At 49.9% G+C, this 10,778-nt stretch overlaps 1 protein-coding gene across 1 annotated transcript in view; it reads right to left on the bottom strand.

The window, feature by feature from the left end:
- Positions 1-2,344: 2,344 nt before the first annotated feature.
- Positions 2,345-10,778, bottom strand: part of ESR2 (estrogen receptor 2) — a 33,257-nt gene continuing 24,823 nt past the window's right edge. The window contains exon 7 of the mRNA XM_040975642.1: positions 2,345-2,376. Within this exon, the coding sequence (XP_040831576.1) occupies positions 2,345-2,376 (32 nt within the window). The remainder of the gene's footprint in view (positions 2,377-10,778) is intronic.

The following is a 10,778-nucleotide window of genomic DNA, read 5'->3' as shown; positions in this document are numbered from 1 at the left end:
GCTAACACAGGCCCTGGGAAGCCACAGTGATGCAGGAATAACTGGGCTCCTGCCACCTATGTCAGAGACCCAGATTGAGTTCCCAGGCCCCAACTTTATCCCACTCCCACCCCCACCTAGGGCTGTTGTGGACACTAGAGTGAATCAGCAAATGGGAGGTCCCATCCTAGTAACAGACATCCCTGAACTGAGGAAGCCCTTGGGGTGGACTGACCTGCATCCAGGCACACTAAGGAGTGCCTACACCAAGAAAGAAAGATCCACAGTGATCCAAGAAACCTGCAAGATCTAACAACCCCTGGCTGCCCTCCAACTCAAGTTCAGTCTGGAATCTTCCTTGGGTATGACAATACAATCTTAAAAAAGAAATAATTCACTATATGGCATTCTAATAAGGCAATGGCTCCAACTATGGACTGAGCCTTCTGTGAATTTCACTGGCCAATCCTTGCTCAAGGCTGTTTCGCCTGCCACTTCCTACCACCCAGCTTCCCAGCCCCCATTCCAGAATTCAAGACTAGCCTCAAGGAACCCACAACTCTGGACAAGTCTGGCTCCCATGAAACCCAGCGTCTCCTTCCTGTGCAGAGTCCTGCTAATGCTGAAACATGGAGTCAGAGTCTCATTTCAGCCTCAGCATACAGACATCAGTGTGTTCTCCAGGACAGGTCCAAGTGCCTCTGACATAGCTAGCTCAACTTTTAGTCCACATACCAGAATAAAAACGAAGAATTACTCAAGGTTTCATCAGTAGAAACCAACCTTCATGACCTTAAATGTTATCTTCCTAATGGCTTAGTAAAAACAAGATGGACTAGCCAAACTAAACCTATCTTAAAAAAAAAAAAAGAAGAAAAAATGTACTTAACTCCTGAAAAGGTTACCACAAAACCGAACATAATAACTGTTCACTTCCAAAGTAGAGCAGTTGCTAAGTTTTATGTATTTTCCATGTTCTCAAAAATGTGTCTGAATGTTCAATTTTCAAAAGGCAAATTAAAATGGTCGATTCTAAGGTACATTGTCTCCCTGTCCTATTTCTTTTGCACTTTCAGTAAGAAACAGCTTCTTCACTAAGTTTCTATTTCACCCAGTCCACTACATAAGTCTGCTGAGAAAAGTATTTTAACAGCTCCCAATGGTATAAAGAATTCTTTATCCCCACCTTGTTTAAGGAGACTGACAAACCGGGTCAAGTTCAAGTGGTATGCCCATCAGTTCCACACGACACAACCCCAAAGGCGCTCCGTCCGGGCTTCCACAGCCCAGGATGTCACTGTGTCCGCTAAGTGGCTTGATGTGCTGTGGCTACTACTTACAAGGTCATACAAACTGGACACTGTGTTCGTGACACCCCAGGGAAGGTATGGCAGCCGCCCACAGCTACAGAAGTCCTATCACACAGACGCATGGGCTTTCTCCAGCACACACACACACCAGGCCCTTGGGACAATAGACGTTTAAGGCAGGGCAGCCTCAGGCACACACAGACTTAAGTTTCCCATGATCCTCCAGGAAAGTGACCACACACAGGCTCACCTACCCCCTAAAGAACCAGCAGCAATGAATGCAAATCAAGAGAGACAGATCCACAAGAAGAAGACAGCAGGAATTTGGGGGAGGGCCCACATCCCAGCCTGGCCACAGTCCTTCTGGTCTTCAGTGGGCAAGGTGCTAACAATAGCATCAGTCCCTTGAGCCATGAAGATGGACATGTCAGAGCAGTTATTTGATTGTCAATTCAGGCCTACAACCAAAGGGTTGATAAGGAAACAGCAGCCACACCTAAGCAGAGGGCAGGGCATACACTAAGGGCTGGCCCACTTTGGCGACATACCACATCCTCTGCCCTTTCCACCAAGCACCCCTTTCAGGTCAGATGGCCCATCTGCTCCAAAACCTTTGCTTCCCAAAGGACTGGAAGGAAGCAAGGGTCTATGTGCAGATGCTAAGAGGCCATGCAAGGTGGAAACTGCCTTTAGCTGCAACCCTTGGGTTTAAAAAAAAGGAAACACAGCTGTAGCATTCTTGCCCTGGTTCCTGCGGAGTGGGCAAGAGGAAGACAACACAGGGCCACGCACAGCCACATGAGGGCCCACACAGCAGCAAGGACGAAGCCCAAACTCACAACCTGCTGGCGTCCACACTTCCAGTGTCCTCTGTGGGCCCTCTCACCCTCAAGCTGGGCATCACGGAGCCTCCGGGCCCTGGGAGCCCTCGGAATTCTTGCTGTCCTCAACTGGGCTGCCCTCGGGCACCATGGCTACAGATTTGTGCCCGCGGAGCGTGTGGGCATTCAGCATCTCCAGCAGCAGGTCGTACACCGGGACCACGTTCTTGCACTTCATGCTGAGCAGGTGTTCCATGCCTTTGTTACTATGGGGACAGAAACACAACGGGAGTCAGTCCCGGGAGGCGGCCAGGGGAAGGCTGACATGCCTAGCTCTGCCACACAAACCAGGCCACGCCCCCCACGCAGTCCCAGCCCATCCTTTCAGGGTCCTTCATCCAGCTCCCTCAGTAATCTACAGTTGAGGACAAGGACAGTATCCTGCCAGCCTTGTGTCCACAGCCTCACACAGGCCACCATGGTTGACATAGCATCTGGAACATAGGATAACTGAACCCTTATTTACGGTTGTCATTATAAAGTAATGCCGAGTTAGTGAGAACTGAACCGCTGCTCCTGCCAGATTTCCAGCTACATTTTCATCTGCCAGTCAACACATAACCTTGTTTCCTATGTGTTTGCGTTCGAAGATAGCTGGTGTAATACACACTGTGAATTCACTGGCCTCGAACTCACGACACTGAGACTCAAGGCTGAACAAAGCTTCTCTAAGGAGCATTTTCACAGTTTCTGTATACCAAGGAACGCAGGCACAGTGCTGGGACGCCGTTTTAAACAGAGAGATCACCCAGAAAAATAGAAACACATGACACAAAGTAGGTATGTGAAGGATATGTCCCACTCTGCAGGGTGTTGCGTGCAGATGAATCATGGGAGGGACCGAGGGGGCAGCGAGCCTCCCTCTCCCTGTGTGAGGGTCCACCAGGGCAGCACTGTCCCAGCCCTCATGGCCAGTCGTCCAGCCCAGGGCACGGAGTGCCTGTGTAACCTCTTGCCCACATGCCATTCCCGCCCTGGTCTTACTGCCCTGAGCCTGCTTCCTCTTTGGCTTATCCTTAACATCCTGGTGTCAGAGCAAGAAATGAACACTCTGGGAAGGCTGGGCAATTTCCCCTCAATCACCTGCCCAGAGAACCACAGAAAATGGGTTCCTGGAAATGACCCAGTGCCTCTGCCCTGGCTGGTGTACTCAGGAGAGTGGCTGCACATTGCTGTGCAGGAAGAACTGTCCCCTGGGAAACTTCAGAAATAAGCTCTGTGCCCCTACAACCAAAATCAGATGAGCCCCCAAAGAGTGCTACAAAGACCCGGTAAGGAACATGGGATGCAGAGGCCACGCCCACTGCACATGGCTCGCTGATGACAAGCAGATGCACAATGACCCACCCCATCCTCTGAGTTTCACTGTCTTGAAAGTATCAATTCTTCCTCACTCCACATGAAACCTGCTTCCCCACCCAAGCAGGCCCTGCCCTTGTCCCCAAGCATGGCCCTCGGCCCATACCTGGCGTGCCTGACGTGGGAGAGGAGCATCAGGAGGTTGGCCAGGCGGACGGACTGCTGCTGGGCCGAGATGCCGCTCTTGGCGATCACCCAGACCAGTGCATCGGTCACGGCATTCAGCAGGTGAGTCAGCTTCCGGCCGCTCTCGGCCTCCTGCGTGGCGGCAGCCAGAGAACACATACCTGCACAAATGACAGCCCCATGTCATTGCTGGGAGGAAAGCAGAGTGCGGTCCCACATCGGCCATCAGGCCACCTACGCTCTCCAGAGAGGTGGTCGCATCAGAGAGCGCACTGCTCTGACACCCAGACTGCTCTCCCCCACCCCCATGGGATCTTCCCCCTCTCTGCAAACAAAGTGGAAGGAAATCCTGGCTGGACATAACGCGAACTAAACGACCTCTCCAAGTACCTGCCAGGCCTGGCACGGTGGCCTTGGCACAGCCAGGCACCTTGACTGGCACATGGGGTGTCTCACCCACTGCCTGATACACACACAGATAACCACACGGAGGTTCTCAGGGGTGCTTAACACATGTGAACTTGGGTTGCTGCTGCCAAGCCCCTCTGCCCAAGCCCTTGTGTATATCACATGCTCCCACCTCTGCCCGGGGCCCCAGCACCTCACTTGCATGATGCCAAGCTAGACCAGGAAGACCACGGGCTTGGGGTCTGACTCTGTACCCCTCTCCAGCCCTCTGACCGAGCCCAGCCCCTCCAGCCTCAGTCCCTCATTACACAACTGCTCAGGCCCCCAAGCACCTCACCCTGTGTTTATCCCCTTTCTGTCTCTAGGACCTGAGATCCTAGAGTCTCCCAAGGGATGCAAGACCAAAGCTCAGATAAATCCCGCCCCAACCCGATGTCCACACCCCAGGCACAACTCCATGATTGTTCCCTGCAATGATCAGTTTTATTTCTAGGCTTTCGATTTCAGAAAATAAGTAACCAACAAGGGAGCCGCCAGCTCTCAGCTGCAGTGACAGCGATGACTGCTGCCGATCCACCATCCAGCGCTGGTTTCGGCAGTTTGTTCTCTGCTTTAATGCGTTCATATTTTCAGTGCAATTGAGGTGAATTCAGGCAGAGGCATGGAAGGTCAAACCCGAGAGCATCAGTTCGCCCCGCCCCTGGAGCCCCTCCACAATGTCAGATGACACACGTTCCAAACACTGACCTTTCTCAACAGCTCTTCTAAGCCACCTGCTCAGCTCATGCTCTTCCTAGTCCCTCCTCAGACTGCCCACCACCGGGAGAGATGACCCTAACCACCCATGGCAGAGCAAACAGGATCCCACCCTTGACCCACACATCCCCCAAGTGCCAAACTGCAGACTTGTCCCTGGACTCTGACCAAGGGTATCCCTCCTTGGGGCAGGTTTCCCAGGAACCCGGCTGTCTCCCGACTCTTTCCAGCCCTGCTTTTCGCTGCACCTCACCTACAATGTCACTTTCAATTCCACCAACAGCTGAACACTCCCCTTTCTCTTCCTTCTCCACGCTTCCTTATGGTCTCTCTCATTTATACACGAGTGCACCTTTCAATCCCAGCCTGGTCATGAACTTGTGCCTGGAGGCTTCTTGGCGTCTCCACCGCCCATTGTAAGGAGGGCCCGAGTCCCCCACTGCATCGCCAGCAGTGCTGTCCCAGGTCCCGCTGGCCTCACTCACGACTCCCAGCTGCCTTCCTCTGGCAGTGGAGCTGCATGAAGAGGGCTTTGAGGGCACAGGCCCAGCCTGTTCTGTCACTTTATCCCTATTGCTGAGTACGGTGCCCACCGTAGAGCAAATACTCGCACATGGGAAGAATGAGACTGAATCTCCATACATTCAAAGTTTTCGTTTTTCAGCTGTTCATAACTCAACGGGTAAATGTGAATGCACACATCAGCACTAAACACACACACAGTCAGGAGCGGAAAACAGAGAAAACCATCTGAAGCTGTCCCTAAAACTGACCCAGCTGCCTAAACATGGGGGCTGGCACTGTGGCACAGCACCTGTGATACCAGCACCCAACATGAGTGCCAGCTCAAGCCCCACTGCCTACTTCTGACCCAGCTCCCTGCCAGCTGCCTGGGCAAAGCAGTGAAGAACAGCCCAAGTACTTGGGCTGCCGGCTCCCATGGAGAAGATATGGAAGAAGCTCCTGGCTTTGCCTTGACCCAGTCCTGACCACTACAGCCATCTGCAAAGTGAACCAGCAGGTGAAACACCTCTGTCTCTTTCTCCCTTTCTCTCTGTAGTTCTTTCAGATTAAATATATCTTTAAAAAAGTAAATATAATCATGTGTGGATACTATCAGGAGATAAAACTGTGCAGCAGCCCAAGTGACAAGGGTTAAAAATCCAGACTAAACCCTCAGCTGGCACAGGGAGGCTCGCAGCATCCCCACTCACAATGCCAACAAACAGAAGCCTCCCTAAAGGACTGGCAACTGAAGAACAGAGCAAGGAAACCCGGTCTACCCACACAATGCAATGCTTCGTGCAACAACATTAAGGACGTGAAACGGGTGGGAGGCCAGAGACACCAGTCACAACACACGTCTATGAACTGCTGAGAGCAGACAGGTCCACAGCGCCAGAACACAAGAAGGAGGGACGGTGGGCGGGGCGTAAGGACTGGTGGCTAAGAAGGATGAAGGGGATGTTCTAAATCGACTACGGTGAGGACAGCAAATTTTTTAAATTAAAAAACTGCACTGTATAATTTAAGCGGGAGAATTGTGTGGGATGTGACTACAATAAAACTGCTGTTGAATTCAAAAGAGTATAACCACACCTGAGAACCACAGTTACATGGACACCTCACAGGTGTGTGTGTGTGTGTGTGTGAGAGAGAGAGAGAGAGAGAGAGAGAGAGAGAGAGAGAGAGAAATAAATCAGATTCCCTGTGAAGAACGTGTGTGGCTCACGGGATCACCCCCTTGGGAATCCAGCGTCACTGCCAAGGGCAGGACCTGGGGTCCACTGTGGGCATGTGCTTTAGGGAGGGTATGCACTACAGTTCTGAAAAGGCTTACATTACACTGGCTTTACATATGGGGTAAGGGGTGGAATACAAAAAGGCTAACCTATATAAAAATAATCCTGGTCGGGCCTGGCAGCATAGCGTAGTGGCTAAAGTCCTTGTCTTGAACACGCCAGGATCTCATATGGGCGCCGGTTCTAATCCTGGCAGCTCCACTTTACATCCTGCTCCCTGCTTGTGGCCCGGAAAAGCAGTCGAGGACAGCCCAAAGCCTTGGGACCCTGCACCCGTGAGGGACACCCGGAAGTTGTTCTTGGCTCCTGGCTTCAGATTGGCATACCACCGGCCGTTGCGGTCACTTGGGAAATGAATCATCAGACGGAAGATCTTCCTCTCCGTCTCTCCTCCTCTGTATATCTGACTTTCCAATAAAAAAATAAAATAAATCTTACAAAAAATAATCCCAGAAAGAGACTGGCATAAAGAATAGCCACTCAGCACCAGGTTTTTGGCACAGTACGTAAAGCTGCCACCTGCAACATCGACATCCAATGCAAGTTCTGGTTCTTAACCGCTCCACTTCCAATGCAGCTCCTTGCTGGCACGCCTGGGAAAGGAGCAGAAGATGGTCCAAGTGCTTGGGCTCCTGTCACCTATACAGGAGACCCAAGTGAAGCTCCAGGCTCCTGGCTTTGGCCTGGCCCACTTCTGGCCGTTGTGGCCATTTGCAGAGTGAACCAGTGGGTGGAAGATTCTCCTTCTAACTGCCTTTCAAGTAAATAAATCTTGAAAAGAAAGGTCTCCCCATCACAAAGAAATAAAAATATTACTGAAGACTCATGGTAAAACAAATCAAAATTAAATCACTTTTCATGAAACTAATATAATGAAATCGATGAAATTTTGGTATAATCTTGGCCCACATATACCAAAGAAAGGAGAATAAAATAAGGAAATACTCTTGTCCCCTTCACCGCCGGAGACAGCAGCACACTCCCTCCGCGGCCCACCTGCTGGCATCCCGAGACGTACGAATGCCAAGGTGGGACCATCGTGAGTGTTCAAAGCATGAAATGCACCCCTTTCCTCACTAGAGACAATTAATCTGAAAACAAATGGAGCAGTTGGACGTTCATACGGGACACTGCTGTTGCAGAAGATGGCTTAACAGGCTGTGCCACAACACCATCTCTGACTGCCTGATCTTAAATTCTCTTTCTTTGATTTAATGAAAAGCTCTGGGATGGACACTGTGGTGCTGTAAGTTCAGCCTTTACTGGTGGAGGCCAACATTCCATATCAGAGCACTGGTTTGAATTCCAGCTATTCCACTTCTAAGTTCATGCATTCATTCCTGGGGAAGTAGCAGAAGATGGCTCAAATGGGGCCTCTGCCACCCACATGCGAGACTGAGATTTCCAGGACCCTGGCTTCTCTGCTACTCTTTCTATAAATAAATAAATACAGACAGACAGGTAAGTGATGGGACCCAGCATGGTGATACAGCAAATTAACCGTCCACCTATGGTGCTGGTGTTCCATATAAGGGCAACAGTTCATGTCCTGACTGCTCCACTTCAAGTCCAGCTCCCAGATTATGGCCTGGGAAAGCAGGATGGCCAAAGTCCTTGGGTCCCTGCACCCATATAGGAGACCCAAAAAAAGCTGATTCCAGCTTCAGATCAGCCCAGCTCTGGGTGTTGTAGTCATTTGGGGAGTAAGAGGAAGTCACCACCTGCATCCTTCTCGTGCTCACAGACACCACTCCAAGCTTTGACAACACAGTCTGACGTCTCGGAGGCTAGAATAACTCTTGGGAGCCTGGTCAACAGGCGGCTTTCCACTGCTAAGTGCTGTGACCACAAGCGAACGGCTTCCCAGGCAGCACTTGGCTGTCTAATGAGTTGTATACCGCTTCTGAACCCAAGAGAAGTCCACCACCCAGCAACTGATGCTCCTCCATTGTCCAGATAGGAATATACTTCCCTAGCAATTCCTCCCTTTGCAAAGGGAAGCAACAGTGTACTCTGGAGCCAAGGGCTATAGGCAGGCGGAGGAGGACAGCAAAGTTTGGTCTTCCCCTATGACCAAGTTCAAAGTCCTGGCTGGGCACTGCCTACATGCACATCAACTTCATTGCTCAGGAAAGTTCAGCTCTCCCAACATTTTGTAAAAGACAAATGGTAATAGAGGCCAGCATTGTGGCTTGTGGATAAGGCTGCAACTTGCATGCCCGCATCCAATATGGGTGCCAGTTCATGGCCTTACTGCTCCACTTCCAACCCAGCTCCCTGTTAATGACCTGGGAAAAACATCAGAAGATGGTCCAAGTGTCTGGGCCCCTGCACCCACATAGGAGACCTGGCTGCTGGCTTTCGCCTGGCCCAGTCCAGCCAATGCAGCCATCTGGGCAATGAAGCAGCCAATGGATTTCTTGCCCTCTCTACAATTTGGACTTTCAAATAAATACATGAATCTTTTTTAAAAGTTAGTGTTAATAATAACTGGATTGTGGTATGCAGTGTGTGTAGGGGAAATATCCTATTGGACAAGAAAGGCCAGACTGCCACTCTGCTACAGGAAAAGCCAAAGGTTGTCCTTAGGGTCTCTGTAGCTTTGCACGACCTCCATATTCTCAGTACCGTGGCCCTCTCCTTCAAAATCTCACCCCACCATCCACCCCAGACCTTTCATGTCATATCCCATCTTTCAGTCAGCCCTTTTCTCAAGAGGTACCAGCCCACAAAGAGATGTGCAGAACTTCAGGGCAAGCATCTAAGAACTTGTATAGCATCTGATCATTTTAAAGCATTTGACTATAATAGATACTGCCAATGAAAAAGAATGCAATAAACTAGGGTTTACATTGTACATTTTCATTTTGAGTCATTCTTTTTTTATTCTATTTTACAAAAGTAACCTTAATAATGTGGCAATGGAAACAACAATGAAACCCTGGCCCTCCACCGCAGATAGCGTCCAAGCACTGGTCTCCATGTCCCTTTCCCCTGCCCTAACACTCGGGGCAGTGTCCTTCGCCAAGAGCGTGGGAGGAGGAGCGTTTAGTAGAACAGTCATGACACTAAGACACTTGCCCCCCAGGCCGAGTCAGCTCTGGCTAGTGAATGCATCTCTTCACAACCATGCAGAGCCTGGGATGCAGCTGTGACAGCTCAAGGAATTGGACTCCTGCCACTCGCTGGAAGACCTTGACCGAGTTCTTGGCTCCGGGCCCATTCCTAAACCAGCAGATGGGAGCGCTCTTTGATCTTCTTTGCCTCTATTTTTGTAAATATATAAGTATGTATATATTCAAGTTTGTAGAAAGGCAGAATGAAAAGTTTATTTTGTGTAAAAGATTTAAAATCTATTCATAATTTTTAAAAAATACATCTTCATTTTTTTGAAGCCCCATGTAAGTATGAATTTTAATAATTTTTCATACCATAGTAAACTTAGCTTTTAATGCCATTTTCTATTACCTTTTTGAGGTCCTTTTTTGTGTGCAGTTGTTAGCAAGGAAATAAATACAGGACAGAATAGAGAAAGTCAGCTGAACCCAAATCAGGAGGTAAGTGGGAATGCAAGGACCCACAGGTCCTGAATTAAGTTTGCTCCAAAAACTGTTGCTTTGGCCAAGTTAAAAGATGGTAGACACGCTATGCCCTTGTTTCAAATATTGAGCCTTAAGATTAAAGCCTGGCTATATGTAATATTTAAGAAAGAAATCAATAGCCTAAAGGCTCAAAACGAGTGAATGGCCAAGCAAAGCTGTCAACGCCTGGTAGAGCAGCTGGAGCAAAGCTCAAGGAGACAGCAAGCTGAGGGGTCTGACAACTACTGAAAAACTCAGGAGAGTATACAGCAATGTTCGTGACGGTTTTGAAAAAGGAAATGACTCTGAAGACCAATAAACAGACACACAATTGAAGGGCTGCACCTCTGGGCTGGGCTGCATGTTAAGCTGTCACCTACAAGGCCAGCACCCTCTTTGGGAGTGCAGTTCAAACCCTGGTTGCTCTGCTCCCAAATCGGCTCCCTGCTAATGGCTTGGGAAGACAGCAGCTGAAGATGGCACAAGCACTTGGATGCCTGTGGTCTTTGTGGGAGACGAGGCTGGAGTTCACAGCTCCTGTCTTCAGGCTGGCCCAGCGCTGACTGCCGAGGCCAT

This window comes from Ochotona curzoniae, unplaced genomic scaffold, assembly GCF_017591425.1.
Source record: "Ochotona curzoniae isolate NIBS_2020 unplaced genomic scaffold, NIBS_Ocur_1.0 contig_2688, whole genome shotgun sequence".
NCBI classification, from domain to species: domain Eukaryota; kingdom Metazoa; phylum Chordata; class Mammalia; order Lagomorpha; family Ochotonidae; genus Ochotona; species Ochotona curzoniae.
Note: the sequence above shows the minus strand (reverse complement) of the source record. Positions and strands in the feature narration are given on the sequence as shown.